The 16,353-nt window shown below is 31.6% G+C and overlaps 1 protein-coding gene across 3 annotated transcripts in view; it reads left to right on the top strand.

The window, feature by feature from the left end:
* LOC111708535 (inactive ubiquitin carboxyl-terminal hydrolase MINDY-4B) overlaps positions 1–16,353 on the top strand; it is a 50,263-nt gene that overhangs the window by 16,742 nt on the left and 17,168 nt on the right. Inside the window, exons 7-13 of one of the 3 annotated variants that reach the window (XM_023481937.1) lie at positions 1,241–1,285; positions 1,978–2,056; positions 12,489–12,574; positions 12,754–12,885; positions 14,285–14,361; positions 16,008–16,044; positions 16,236–16,309. In XM_023481937.1, the coding sequence (XP_023337705.1) occupies positions 1,241–1,285; positions 1,978–2,056; positions 12,489–12,574; positions 12,754–12,885; positions 14,285–14,361; positions 16,008–16,044; positions 16,236–16,309 (530 nt within the window). Of the gene's footprint in view, positions 1–1,240; positions 1,286–1,977; positions 2,057–12,488; positions 12,575–12,753; positions 12,886–14,284; positions 14,362–14,558; positions 14,631–16,007; positions 16,045–16,235; positions 16,310–16,353 lie in introns of all 3 variants that reach the window. The other 2 variants (XM_023481938.1, XM_023481939.1) reach the window with 2 other exon arrangements.

Here is a 16,353-nt window from a genome sequence, read left to right on the forward strand (position 1 = left end):
TTGAAGAAGGGGGAGGAGGAGGTTTGAAGGTTGGTCTGAAATTCTGCTATTATATTATAAATTCTTTTTATATTGACAACAAAGTCGGAGTAGATTAGTTTTTGAATCAGAGGTATAAAAACTAAATATGATTAATTTTAAAAACATATTTTAAGATTAACTTAATTTGTAAAGTTTCCAAGTTCTTGAAAAAGTTGTTTTGTTCTCTCCCCGGCTTGTCGCATATTTAATAAAATTTAGACGGTTTACAACCAGGCTGCTGCAGTCTTTTTCTCTAATTATTATTTTTCAAGTTTATTATATTCCAGTTTAGCCACAAACTTCAACTAAACCAGAACTATACATATATATTCAAGTAAACATTTGTATTCATATCTTTATATGCAGAACTAGCCAAATTGTCTAGGTTTAAAAACACGTGAAAATAAATAAAAAAAATAAACATACAATTTTTAAGCCTATGAAACCCCCGGGGTACTCCCGGGTTCCCTCTAAAAATGTCCGACAATCAGGTCCAGCTGTACCAAACATATATTTGTAAATATATATCTTCTTAAAATAAGTTTAGAACATTTTCTATTGTTTATTAAGACATTAAGACATATTATTGTTGGATATATATATATATATATGTATATATCGATTCACATTTATACATATATATTTAAATACGAAGACCTTTATGCATGTTCTTTTTATATTTTATAAAACCTTTTTCATTTACAACTTTGGGCAAATTCTACAATTCTATAGAGCAGCATTGGTTACTTTAATTTAATTTTTTTTTATTTTTGTTTTTCTCTCTTACCTTTAGGTATTCATTACAGTTTCTCTTCTTAAAATATTAAAATTTACACTTTAGGCTTTTACAAAAAATATTGTCTATTTTTTAATTTTAAAATATTCGTTCAATAAAGCTCTTCACTCATATATACATATCAGTTGAAACGCAATGGCAAAAAGGCTGGACCAATTGGCTGAAATTTTTGAGGGAACCCTTAGGTACCCAGGGGGTAACGTAGGCTAAGAAATAAACGTTTTTTTTAAAGTAAAATCTTTTTAAATCGAATTATGATTTTTAAAAATTCAACGAACAACGCCGGACACTTTAGCTAGTGTAGTAAATATCTTTATAGAATGTTATTTATCAACAATATATTTTAGGTTAGTAGAGAGGAACAAGAGACCCGTGGACTCAAAATATCTTTATAGAGTGTTATTTATCGATAATATATTTTAGGTTAGTAGAGAGGAACAAGAGACCGGTGGACTCAAAAACGCCAAGGAATGAAAAGAATGAAATGAAACAAAAAATTTTCTTAATTTTGTCAACACAATTTTTTTGAGATTGAAAAAAGTTTGAATTCTAGATCAAAATGTTTACCAGATTTATAAAATGTTTACCAGATTTATAAAATGTTTACCAGATTTATAAAATGTTTACCAGATTTATAAAATGCTCAAAGCCCACATTTAAGTAAATAATTGGGTTGACAGAAAATGATAAACTAATGATGTCCCTTAAACAATATGAATATTTACAATATTTGCAAAATTCAAATTTTTTTTTGCAAAATCCAGTTTAAAAGTTAAAAATGCTCTTAAAAAAACATGATTAAATTTTAAACTTTTTTTAAATAAGCGAAACATTTTTTTTTAACTGGCGTGCTATAGGTCAGAAAAAAACTAAATCTGCAAAATTGCTTTCTAAAACTTGTCCAATCTGTTTCCTTTCCTATCATAGGCTTATCTTATAAATCAAAAACAGAGCCGGAAGTAAAGCGGGAACATAATGAGTATTTCTTATTACAACAAATCCGAAGAAATAAGAAAACAGATTTTTTATTAATATTTAAAATTCTTACGTTTTGAAAACATATCCGAAATTTATCTCTGATGTCTTTCTACCGCTGTTGAAAATATTTTATTTTAGAAAATTTTATGTTTAAAGTTTCCAATATTCTGTTTATGGTCCAGGATATATTTAACAAGGTCAACAATCTTACAGTTGTCAAGATGGAGAAAAGAAGAAAGAGTATTCACCAACCAAAAGACAGTAAGAATTTTCAGGAATATATGTCTTGTCTGTTTCTTAGATGTTTGCTCACAAAAAACAACAAAACTCAGGACTAAGAAGTATTCCAAAGAATTTTTTTTTAAATATTTAGTCGTTCTTGTTTTTAAATGTACAAAACTTGGCTTTTAGAGCGCTTCGCGCCCATCTTCTATTTAAATTATGAGCATTTTCTCTTTGTATTCCCGGATTTTCTAAATATTTACGAATGTTGTTAGTGGAAATTTTTTGAAAATTCGATCATCCATAAACCTTACCTGGAGTTACGTGAGGTCCCACAAAAAGTTTGAGCCCGATCGGTTAATTTTAATGGAATGAAAAATAATTCATATTTCTGTATCTCTTGTATTTTTAACAATGTTTTTAAAATTTTTTAAAAATAAAATGGTACGAGGCGAGGAAGCAATAGTTTCCCTGCTATGAACCGCACATTTTTACTTTCCTGAAAAGAATGGTTGCTATTCAACGAAGGAAACGAAGGATAACAAGTGACCCACTCAGAGGGAATTTTGTTGTATGATCCAACAGAGAAATGTACTAGAGTCTCATTTTGCTGCTTGTGCGAAGGTTAGATGGTAGGAAGAGGAGAGTGGAGATAGGGATAATTAAGGGTTTGTAGGAGTGGCGTATTAGGAATGTTTCGTTAAAATCGTTCAATTTGTCCACATGTTATACTGTTTCCCAGTCAAGCGGAATTCCTTATGAAGTATCACATTTAGTGTGCTCCGCTGCATGTAGATTGTAGAATGCGGAGTTGTCTCCTTTTTTCAGCTCTGCTCATGGAGCAGGAACAGAGCCCTTCCAGAAAGGGCTCTGATCGCTAAGTAGAGTGGATATAAAACCAGATTAGTATTAGAGATATCAGCTCTTTGCTATTCCTATTTGTTGACTTAGTACCCCGGCCGTGGCCACTGTAGTTAAGAAGAAGGCTAGCTAATTGGGCACGGGATTTTTTGGTGTTTTAATTTTATTCCGAGGCCCCTTCTTGACCATAGATGAGCCTAAAGGTATTTGAACTCCAAATGTCAATTTGTGAATCTCGAGATTGATTTACGGATTATTTAAAGGGAGTGTTCGCGAAAAATGAAAGAGGGTATAGACTTAATCCGATAAAAAAGCGCTTTTGATCGCTACTAATCTTACTTCTATCTGTTGCGTCTATAAGGAGAAAATTGTTAAAGACGTCTCATACCGAATAACTTAGCGCCCATACAAATTGAGAAAATTGCAACATACAACTTAGACCGTAAAAAATCAATTCAATTTCAAACAAATCATTCAGATATTACAACCTATAGTCATCGATTATCTTTCGCCACATTTGTATATAGTTTATAATTTATAATATTTTTTAGTTAATTTGTTTTGAATTTGATTATTTCTCTTGTTGCTTGCGCAACTATCTAAGAATGCCGCGCACCACTCACACTTTTCGAAATCCGTTAAAACGTTTTCTAAAAAATAAATATTATAAAATATAAACTATATACAAATGTGGCGAAAGATAATCGAGTTGTAATATCTGAATGAGTTGTTTGAAATTAAATTGATTTTTTTACAGTATAAGTCATAAGTTGCAATTTTCTGAATTTGTATGGACGCTAAGTTATTCGGTATGAGACGTCTTTAACAATTTTCTTCTTATAGACGCAACAGAGAGAAGTAAAATTAGTGGCGATCAAAAGCGCTTTTTTATCGCATTAAGCCTATACCCCCTTTCATTTTTCGCGAACACTCCCTTTAAATTCCTTTCTGAATACCTGTGATGGTTTTACCCAACAGGGACATTAATTATCTGATCAAGAAATAATCTCAAATTTAAGAGTGCCAACATTGGATATAGAAATAATTAGCGTTCAAGATTAACAATATCCACTTAAAAACTCCGGTCTCTGGACACATCTAAAGAAATCTGTTAAAACTTTTGTAAGAAACAAAGACGACGTCAATAATTTCTCTGTTTTCTGGTTCCTTTACGATATTGTTACCAGAAATGGAAGTTTTCCTTTTCTTTATGTTTCTGTTTCGTGATTTCTCAAAAGTTTTGTTTACACAATTTATACAAAAGAAGCTGAAGCACGATATTTAAAAGTGTTGAATAAAAATAAGTTTGAATATCGTCATTTAAAATCTAAATGTTTCATAATTATTATTTACACCAGTGAACTTTAAAAATGGGGTTTTTAATGCAAAACTTTAATATTTTCCAATCTAGTTTTTATGCGCCATACGTGTTTTCAGTTTCCAACGAATGTTTTAGAATAGAAAGAAAAGAAATAGTTTGTTCTTTCAAGGGTTTTTCCTTTCAGATCTTTTTTCTTTTGGATTTCTTCCTTTGAAAATTTTCCATATCAGCAGTTTTTTTGGGAGGTTTCTCTCCCCGGAGCCTTTTTTAGGAGTTTGTTCTTTCAAGAGTTATTCTTTGAGAGGTGTGTTGTTTCTGGAGTTCTTATTTTAGGAATTTGTCATTTCTGTAGTTTATTCTTTAGGTTTTATTCTTTCTGGGATTGCCCTTTTAGGAATTTGTCCTTTCAAGAATTTGTTCTTTCGGTTTTTTCAGTGGTTTTTTCTGCCAGTTTTTTCTTTATTTGGGGGTTAGTTCTTTTGGTAGTTTGTTCTTTCATGGTTTTGTTCTTTACGAGTTTGTTCTTTCACAGTTTTGTTATTTACGAGTTTGTTCTTTAACAGTTTTGTTATTTACGAGTTTGTTCTTTAACAGTTTTGTTCTTTAAGAGTTTGTTCTTTCACAGTTTTGTTCTTTACGAGTGTGTTGTTTCACAGTTTTGTTATTTACGAGTTTGTTCTTTAACAGTTTTGTTCTTTAAGTTTGTTCTTTCACAGTTTTGTTCTTTTGTTAGTTTGTTGTTTCACGCTTTTGTTCTTTACGAGTTTGTTCTTTACGAGTTTGTTCTTTCACAGTTTTGTTCTTTACGAGTTTGTTCTTTCGGGGTTTTTACTTACAGTATAAGAATGTTTTAAATCCATACGCAACACTGCAGAGAATTTTCCTATTTTAAATGCAAATTTTCATCCTTGAGATGAGAATTTTCATATTTCAAATACAAAGGAAATGAGTCTTGGCCACAAACTCTGATATTGTAATCCCTATATCTTTAAAACCCAATGCCGTAGACCTTAGATATTTCAAACTATAAATCATGTTAGATCAAATACTTTTAGTTTGAAATATCAAAGGTTTACATCATCAGGTAACAAAGATGTAGGGATTTGAAAATTTGAGCTTGTGGTAAAAACTCAATTCCATTTTCATCCTTAAAAGAGAATTTTTTAAATAGCACTTGATTTCTGCAAAGACAAATATATTTTTTTTAAGTAGCTATATCGAATTATACTATAATTTAGGAAAATATTAGATTTGTTTACTCCTAATATTGGTGAACTTAACTAATAAAAGATAAGAATATCTGAAATGACATTTGACCTTGACTATACTTGATTCTTGACCAGTACTAAATATATAATTAAATATAATATTGTACACGCAATCCCTGCCTTGTACAATCTATAGGTATTCTTTTTATTGTTTACTGTTTACATTTTATACACAGGACTGAATAGGACTGTATTATAAAAAGAGAACTAACTATTGAAAAGTAATAAATTAAACAGATCTGGCACGAAACACTGTAAAAATGTACGTTGTGAACCAAATTTTCGAAAAATCCGTGCCAGCCCACCAACTAGCCATACCGTACTATTTGGATAAAAGTTGGGAAATCACTCTGATCTCTCAATTAAATTATCCAAATAGAAAAAGAAAAAATTTCACTATCCCAACCACATCTCTGTATTATAGCTTACACTATACAAGACAGAAGGTTGCTGTCACCTTGTAGCTCATCTAGATTTCATTTTAGGCACAATTGTATATAAGAAATGAAAATTTAGAAATATAAGAAATTTAAAACATTTTTATTTTGATAAATTACTCCTCAATAAGAGGATTATAATAGAAAACATTAAAGATTTAGTTTGACCTGAGTTCAGTATTTTTTAGCATACTTTAGTTTGACATGATCTCAGTATTTTCTAGAATACTTTAGTTTGACGTGAGCTCAGTATTTTCTAGTATACATTAGTTTGACGTGAGCTCTGTATTTTCTAGTTTACAATGTATAATATTTACCAATTCTGTAATTCCCATCAGAGTATTTTTATTATTGCAAAGTTTTCAGGTATCTCTCATGCAAGATCCTCTTTAATTCGATGGAGGTTAACCACTAGAGCTCAAACTTTTACCCGAATAGAAATATTTTGTCTGTGCTCCCTTCCCTTCCTCCTGGAAAACTCAAATCAATCTTTACAAGTCCCAAGCCAACAATATTTCCCCTATTTTAACAAAAAATTGTACATTACTCGATACCATACAAGTTTAATTTTGATTTATAGCTTTCTTATGAAAGAATGTAATTCATTATAATTATTTCATAAGCATAAAATATATAAGCATGAAATTAAAAGAAAGAGGAGTTGTCATTGAAACCCTAGAAGAGTTCAATCTTACGCGCAATTGCATTTATTGGACTTTTTATGCTTTTCACTGCAGTTAACCTTTATTTAACCCAGTTATCCTTTATTTAACCCAGTTATCCCTTATTAAAGCCATTTTCAAGATAAAATATTTAACCCCAACTATAGGAATCAAATACAATCTGTTTAAAGCGACTGTTGTCATACTTTGAAATTATCATTTAAAAAGGGACAATTTTCAATAATGTGGAAGATAATGTCGTTTTTTTAACTTAAAATTATTTAATTAAAAAAAATTTCATATCGTTCCCTAAGCAAAATATGCGCAGATATTTTTTGCAGAAAAATGAAAAATGAAAATGTACGGCTTTCAAAAACATCTTATTTATTCTTGATCAGTAAAAGTTTCAAGGGTAACGTTGTAAATCGGACACTGAAAGAGCGACACTTGAAAAAACGGTATCAGTCCCTTTAGAAAACAAATTGTTTAAACAAATAAACACTAATTTTACAAGCTATGTAGATTAAGTATTAAAATTTTAAAATTGGTCTAAACATTTTTTTTCTTAAATTTAGGTCTAATGATTTCAAACCTATAATAATACCAAATCTCCAATTAAAGCAAGGCTAGCTGTTCCTAAATGTTGTGTATCTGGTCCGAATCCAATATCTGATTCACGGTTTCAAGACTAGTCTAGAGCAATGTTTAGAAGAGAGAGTATTGCTGAAACCCTGCAGAAACTGGGGTTGTCTGGAAACCCTATTTCTAAACTAGAGGCAGCTCACAAAGCTTTATTAATCAACTGCAACTTAAAGTTTTAATGGATGTTGGCATCTATAATCTATTTTTCAAAAATGTTTTCAAAACTATTAGAAATTTATTCTGATGCAAATTGTACGAGAAAGGAGAAGCTTAGAAACAACTTGGCTTTGCTGTTCACATTCTATGTTAATTGGGGTGGGGGGGGGGGGGGGAAGGAGGATAAATCCCCCTTTAAAAATTGGAGGTACATCTCCAATCCTACGATCCCAACCCTGGAAAAATTGGCGTCCAACCAGCGAGATGGGGAACCTTAACTAAACCATTTATACTTTCATGGATATATTGAAAAGGGGGGGGGGCAACATGTTATTTCATCCTCCTATAAGGAGTAAAAACTACCAAGGGGGAGGGGATTACACTCTTTGCTTCAATTATCCCCCCTCAGCTCCCTATGTATCATAAGAGTGCAGGAATACATCAATAAAGCTTTGATTACACTTCACATATGAAGATAAATGGTTCTGATGAATCTGAGTTGACCTGCAGCGAGGGTCTGCACGACAGAAGAAGAAGCAGTGCTAGAAAGCTTAGTATTGTTGATGCGGGGAAGGAACTAATAAGAAAAGGAAGTAAGAAAAAACGATTTAAAAAATAAGAAATAATCTTAAACTTTTAAAAAAAAACATCAGTTCAGGGGTCAGTGCAATATATCACATTGCAGGAATTGAGCATTTCTTTCTATTGCACTTGACTGCAAACCAAGCAAAATTTGAGCAGTATTTTTCCAAATACTCATTTTGAACTAAATCTCAAAACAAGCGCCTAGCGCTTATAAAATGTATAGAATTAGGGCTACAAAAAATCATTTGAGTTGGTGAGGTAATTAAGCAAAGGCCAAGGGGTTGCGACGCTTTAAAGTCGAATCTATCTCAACATTTGATGACTTACTTTCTGCATTGTCTAAATATTAGTAATTTGTAGCTATTTGCATCTCTAGAATTAGAGGTTTTTGGTGTACTTTAACAACAGCCTATTTAGTCGTGGTGAATTTTGCGGGTTTTTTAAACATTTTCTGTTGGACATACGATTGGACATATGATTCAACAAATTAAAATATTAATACACCCTCAATATATGATAGACATAACAAATATCCTACCAATTTATAAGAATAAAATAATACATATAATAATAAAATATGAAACTGTGGTTTAATTGAGGGGATACAAGATTAAATCACTTGATTTTCCCCTTATAAATATATTCCCTATGTAATATTATCACTAAGATAAAATTCTGTAACTAATACTAATTGTATTCTGTATCTAGCACTTTGTATTCTGTTATTAGCACTATGTAATCTGTCCATTCTGTATCAAGCACTTTGTATTCTGTATCTTTCACTATGTATTCTGTCCATTCTGTCTCTATAGTACTAGTTATTCTGTATCTAGCACTATGTAATATGTCCAATCTGTCTCTATAGTACTAGGTATTCTGTATCTAGCACTATGTAATCTGTCCATTCTGTCTCTATAGTACTAGTTTTTCTGTATCTAGCACTATGTATTCTGTCCAATCTGTCTCTATAGTACTAGGTATTCTGTATCTAGCACTATGTATTCTGTCCAATCTGTCTCTATAGTACTAGGTATTCTGTATCTAGCACTATGTATTCTGTCCAATCTGTCTCTATAGTACTAGGTATTCTGTATCTAGCACTATGTATTCTGTCCAATCTGTCTCTATAGTACTAGGTATTCTGTATCTAGTACTAGTTATTCTGTATCTAGTACTAGGTATTCTGTATCTAGTACTAGTTATTAAGTATCTAGTACTAGGTATTCTGTATCTAGTACTATGTATTCTGTATCTAGTACTATGTATACTGTATCTAGTACTTTGTATTCTTTATCTATTACTAGGTGTTCTGAGTCTGTATCATGACAGAAAAAAAACTTTGTTTTACTAAGAAAAAGTAATATAAACTTTCTTATGAAAGAAAAGATCATAAATATTTGATCCAGGAATAAAACAGGACAGATAGGACGGATATGACAGGATAGGTCGAATATAACTGGATAGGACTGAAAGGGCAGGAACGGAGGAATAAGGCAGGATATGACTGATCAGATGGGATATGACTGATAAGGCAGGATTGGAATGATAAGGCAAGATAGGACTGATTAAGTACGAAAGGCCTGATGAAACAGGATAGGTCTGATAGAAGAGGATAGAATGTATAGGACAAGCCAGAACAGAGAGGATAGGAAAGGATATTGTAGGAGAGGATGGACTGGATAGGACAGGACGGATAGGATTTTAAATTAATATTTCGCTTACAACTTGTTTTCACGGCTGGCACTTGATTTTTAACATTCCTGCAAAGTTTGAAAATGTCGTCTTTATTATCAAAAATCCTCGAAACAGGAATTAATGTTTTCAAAAGTAACTCTCAAATCCAGTAACTGGCTGTGGACAAGTGTGCTTAACTTCAGTGATCTAACGAGAACTGGTGTCACACACTCTCCACCCCACCCCACATCAACATAAAATATCAACTTTATACGAATGCGTCGAAAAAATTGATGATTATATAGGTTGTAATATCTAAATAATTTTTTTGGGATTAAATTGATTTTTTTAACGATCCAAGTTGAATCTAACTTTCTGAATTTGGATGGACGCTACGTTATTCTTTATGAGTTGTTTTTTAACAATTTTCTCCTTATAGACGCATCAGATAATAAGTATAGTAAGATTAGTAGCAATCACTATCGAATATTTTAAGACGTAAGCCTATACCCCATTTCTATTTTTTGCTAAAACTGCCTTTAAGAGCAACACTATTCTCCGTTCGTCATTTCCCAATCCGTAGAGGCACAAATCTTGGACATTATCTTGCTCATCTTTGTTGCAGAAATACACAAGTTCTTTTTGAAATGTTGTAGCTAGGTGCATCCGATCCATTTTTAGATAGTTTTAACGGATTACTTAGTGATTTGCTGTTTTTTAATGAAGGGTTTTAAACTACTGAAACGGTCCCTTTAACATTGAGCAGGAAAGGACCCTTGAATAACTTTTAATTGGTTTATCTTTATTGCTTGGTTTACCTGTTATAATACAATTCTCCGCCAGCTGCCTGATTGCAATATTAAGCCCTAAAAACTAATATAATTGTTTCAGTTAGTCTTAGTCATTCATTACAACTTTCCTTTATTAAAAACTCTTCTTCAGTGATTTGTAACTACAGAGCGTCCCATGATCCCCAAGCTTAAAAACAAAAAGACTCACATAATACATGAACAACCTTGTATTTTCTGCAAAAAAAATACATCTTTATAAATGATTCATTCTTTCTAAATTTTCTTATTAGTCCCTTAAATCTCAATTTAGAGCTATTAACGATCTAATATTATGTGGATCATAAAACAAAATGATATTTAACTTAAAAAATGGGGATTTATTTGGAATTTCCTTGAACTACATTACAGACAAAACCAATAGAAAGTGGAAATATTGTATTCTTTGTTTTCTACTTAGTATTGAATATTATGGTCAAATATAGTTCTTCTCGTCGGCGTAGCTTGGAGTCAGCTGTTCTCAAGAAAAAACCCAATCGCCTGGTTAATCAGTTAATTTTAGCTTCTCAAGCAGAAATTGATTTTAACACAATTCTCATAATACATAGTCTTTCAAAGTCACTTTTATGAAATATTTTTATCTGTCAAGTATCATGGCTAAACAATTTTTACTTGATCATCATTATTTGTCTGCTAGAAAGGATGAATTTGATCACAATAAACCCTGTGCAGCGACGGAGTTCTCTGAAAATAAATGCGCCAAATCTGCCAGTTACTGTTACCGATGGTGATCATGGACGACGTTTATCCGGGACTCCTGTCAATGATAAGGAACTAGCAATAACTCCTGTCAACAAAACTCTGGCACTTAAAAAAAGCTTGTTTTGTTCAGCAGCTCGGAAAGTTTCCAATAGTAGTAAGTAAGCTTTTGGTTGAAACTTTAACCTTAGGGATGCCAATTTTTCCCGTCTCGATTTGGTTCTGTGATTATGGAACCAGTTCTGGAGATATTATAAATACAATAAACAACAAATACAGGAAGGAACCTGTCTAAGCTAAACTATAATTACATCTACTTCGTAAAAGCTATCTATAATAACTGGGTGTGACATGCAAAAAAATTACTTAACGATTATTCCTGATGAACTAGATCTAGAAAAACATTCCGTTTTTCATTAGGCCGCAACTACTTGTAACTTCTGAGTGGAGGGTTTTATTGATCGAGTAGAAAGATTTGGTAATTGGTTGACAACGTTTCCCCATTTAATTCCTAAAATTTTGTAAGAGCATTGTATTCGGAACAGCTTCAGAAGAGGTTTCGTAAATCCTTTACAGAACTAAATTGGTCCAGAAAGTAATGGATGTCCATGGTTAAATAAATGGATGACAATATTTTTTAAGATTATCCCAAATTGTACGGAAAAACAACTTGACCTAAAAAATCTACCTTAGATTATAAAAATAATTGCGGATATTTATTCTACCATATATTCCCCCCGGCCTGGTATAATAAGAAGGAATTATATTATGTTGGGGACAAATTGATATAATTATTATTCTGCCACAGGTTCCCATGTATACACATGATTTATTAATGTTGTCAGACAGATTTACTAGAAAAAGGGCGTTAATTGGGTTTCTTTGTACAATTTATTTCAGCTGAGGTACTCAGTCTTGGCTGGAAATTCAAACTTCCTTCTACTAACCTCTTCTTCTTACCCACCGGCCTTGGGGTCTTCCCTCCTCTCAAAATTCAGCTTAACTTCCTGTGACATCTCTTAACATCTACTGACCTCTTCCGACCTTCCAGATCTTATATTACCTTCCTTAAACTCAATTTACGCCTCATGGCTGTATATTGAAGAACACCTATAACCATTGATCAATTAATGAGGCAAATTAGTGTATAAGTTTGAGCGCTATGATTATCTGTCCTTCAATCAAAAAACTAGCAAACACGGAAAAAATCAAAGTTTTCAAACGAAAGAAAAATTTCTGAGCATCTGTGATTAATTGCAAAGATTTTTTTTACTCTAAGATAATAATTTAAAGAAACTAATGAAAACTTTGTTATAAGATCGAGTCCTGTATTCTGGTAAACCCGGAGCTGAAGGTGGACCTGTTTCTGTTGGGGGAGAGAGGATTGATATAGATACAGCTTGTGTAAGAATTTTGATATTTTGATATTAGAAGCCATGGTGTTGTGCATCTTTCATATTCCAAAATTTCAAATACGGCGCAAGATAAAGTAAACATTTCAAATAATTTGATAAAAAGAAACTTAAACAACAAACTTTAAAATCGGATTATATCGATTGATTTTAAAACCTACTTCTAATTAGGAATTGAAGGAGATATGCTGGGGTGGATCTAGCTATATACCTAAACCTAACTGGATAAAATCTAGTATAAGTTTCCATGAACCTGAAAACCTAAATGCATTTGGAATTCGAACAGATAAAGGAGCAACTAAGGAAACCATCTAATGAAGAAACAGTAGAATCATTGTTTCAGAGAATTTTTCTTCTATAATTAAAAGTTAAAAATTCCTAAGTTCCTTGGTCATGACTCCTAGATTTTAGTTCACAATTATCTGTTCAAGAAAAGGACTCCTAGAGTTTACAATATAACACAGAAGTTCGGAGACAAGAAAGAATTTTTATGATGACGCCTTCCAAGCTTATTTCAAAAAGAGCTTTGACTTTCAACACAAGAATTTCTACAGTGAAACCCTTAATAACAAATACATCGAAAGAATTCATCAAATGTCGTATTCTTCACTTTCTGATAATGGAATGATGCAGATATTTAGTTTTTTAATTAAATGATTATACGGAACTCTATAAAACTGTTCTCGCATATTCATGGCTATTTTTTTTTTGCAAATACTGAAATTTACGAAATATAGTATTAAACTCATTGAAAAATTGTCAAGACGACATTTGATAAATTCTTCCGATGTATTCGTTATTCGTTTCACTACAATCCTTTGAATCAGAGAAACACAAACCTTTTACAGCTTAGAAAAATTCAAGAAAGATTTATTAATTTTTATTTGCTTACATAACCTTCAGCTTTCAGCCATTGGTTACAGAATGAATTTCAAGACAACATTTTACAAATTTTTTTGTTGCCTTCAAACTTCTGGGTTATACTGCAATTCAGCCAGGGTTATCCCCAAAGGATGAGACTTTAAAAAGACGACCTAAAACCCGTAAAATACGACCGTTTAGACTTTACATAAAGTTTAAGGTGCTAAAGGTAATGATTTGGCAAAGAAGAAATACAGTTTGCAACGTAAGAAGAAAGGCTTGGTAAATTGTTTACAGTTGTCTCTGATTTTCATACTTTTTGGGTAGTAACCAGTATATGAATCAAGAATATAAAATTTTTTTCTACATCCTGCATAGGAATATTGAACAATGAATATGAACCTTCAATCAGTCGAGTCAGCATTCGTAGAAAACTGAAAACTGCAGATCAACTAAAAATAATGCACAAGCCAGAGAAAATTCACTGCTCTTTTTTTGATTTTGTTAAAAATTTTAATTTAAAAAATAAATTGTAAAAAAAGAATATAAAAAATAATTTTTAACTCAAGTCCATGTTTCGAAATTCAGAGATCCGGGTTAAAATTCTTCAATAAATCCTGGTTTTATAAATACAATGGAAATAGAAATATAAAAGAGTTGTAAATTGTTTTATACCAAAATACTGCAGTCTAAAAAGTGACGTCAATGTCAAAAAGTTCTTGAATAAAATAATATTGTGCATAGTTGAAAAATACTATTTCCTCAACTGTGAAACTGAAAATTCAGGAAATTACTTATACAAATGTACAATTTACTATTCAATTTGATGGTTTGTGTCCAGGAGTTCCAGATTGTTTTACAGGCTTATATTCTCAAACAATTAATGTTTGAAGGCAAAACGACCAAGAAAAACACAAGGTAAGCTATTAGGCATTTTACAAATAATTTAGTTTTATTATGCAGATTACAGCGTTATTAATCCCTAAAATTACTTCGTGGATTATAAATGATTAATCTTAAAAAATAGATTTGTCTCACTTTGTATGAGATTCATGAGACCAATCAGATTTGAGGATTCTAGAATTTGAGAAAGGATGAACGAATGTGTACTGTAGACGCTCGGCTATGGATTTTGACGGTGGTGGACCCAACAGAACGAGAAAACAACGCGGCAAAACGGTCACGTTGTGAGTTTTGATCTGTGCGCAATTGTTAACTAAGTAGGCATTTTTAAGAAGTAAGATCAACATATGTCTTGGTCATAACTTGGGTTTTTATTTTTTCAGATCAATTTTATTGACGACTTGTCCGTATTCGATCCTTTGTTTGATTTGAAAAATCTTTCAAATTAACGGATCAAAGCCATTTAACTTCAGTCTACTAGTCTTCCTATTCCGCTATAAAAAGTCAAGATAAAACAGACTAAGAATTTGTTTGCAAAATTTTAAAATAAATTGTTTTCAAATTTTTAATGCAGAATAGAATTTGTTGATAAGATCGTAAAACCCTTTTCCACACCTGTGTCAATAAATATCTTTAATGTTAAGATTATTTTTAATTTTCCTCTTTAAATCATTTATAGGATTAATATTCTCCTAAGTATTTCCTATCTATTAACAAAATTTACTTGAAAAAATGGTTTTTTAAAGCAGTTAAAGATATTTCTAGACTTTGATTAATTCAAGAAAAAATGGAAACCCCAAAAATTGTTTAATCCGACAAAACTTGAAAGATGCCTAATTAGTTAAACTTGCTAGGCATGCGGTTTGAATGGATGTTTATCTTGTTGTATTTGTACAAAGTACAGTTCACACTGTACATAAATGCAGTACCATAAAATTGTCTTTGTACAAACTGAATGTTTTTGTTCATGAGGCTGCTATGTGTGCTCAAATCTAAAAGGAATGTGATCGTTTTAAGAATGCAATGTTGTATAAACTAATGTACATTGTGCATAGAAATCTTTTGCTCGAATTTGATGTACATAATATTGCATGCCCCAAGGTTATTTCGTGATAGATATTCTTTGTTTCAGGAATAAGATTTAGCCGGACAAAATCAAATTTTTTTAAATATTGTAAGAATAAACTCAATTAAAGAACATTTTAGTAAGTAAAAGGAGTAAAATTAGATTTTGATTGTGATTACCAACATAAGTGGAATTGTTGTCGTCTTCGTTTTTATTTTTGATTACAACTGCCACTAAGGATTTGTAATTCTAATTTGTTATATCTGGATACATTTTCACTTTTCACTGAAAATATTTTTGTGTAAGTGACTTGCGCACTCCTTGCTTAAGAAACAAAAAAGAAATTATCAGAAATAAACACTTTTAAGCAAGAAAACCGACGTCATCTTATATATTATCAGACCAAAGTTTCAAGGGTACTGTTGTGAATCGGGAATGCCTCTATTATTTTTTTAACGGAGGGTCGCTTAAAATCTCATTGGGAACTGAAATGGCTCTTTTTAAAACATCTGTTAAATTTTCACATGTTCATCTCATCAAAAAAAATACTGAATATGTAAAATGAGTATTTTCAACAGATAAATTTCCTTTCTAGTGAAACTACAGCGGGCGGCCGGTTCAGAAAATACAAGGTATTTCAGAATTCATGCCGCAACTTTTAAGTATCAAGGAGATACAGGTTTGATTTGAAAAAACCAGTTGATTTTTGAATTTCAAATATGTAAATGCAAGATTCACTGTTGATTTTCGGGAGAAAAGAAATTTTAGATAATATTCCGTAAGATTCATTGTTGCGTAAAAATTCTGAACTACCCTGTCTAAGCTGGAGGATGAAGGTCCTAAAAAACCTGTCAAACCAACCAAGAAAAAAAAGGAGAAACAAGTGGTTGACGATGAGTAAGGGACAGGCTTTGTAGTTTGGTAACATCATAGCCTCAAGC

The sequence above is a fragment of the Eurytemora carolleeae genome, unplaced genomic scaffold, assembly GCF_000591075.1.
Source record: "Eurytemora carolleeae unplaced genomic scaffold, Eaff_2.0 scaffold746, whole genome shotgun sequence".
Lineage (NCBI taxonomy): Eukaryota > Metazoa > Arthropoda > Copepoda > Calanoida > Temoridae > Eurytemora > Eurytemora carolleeae.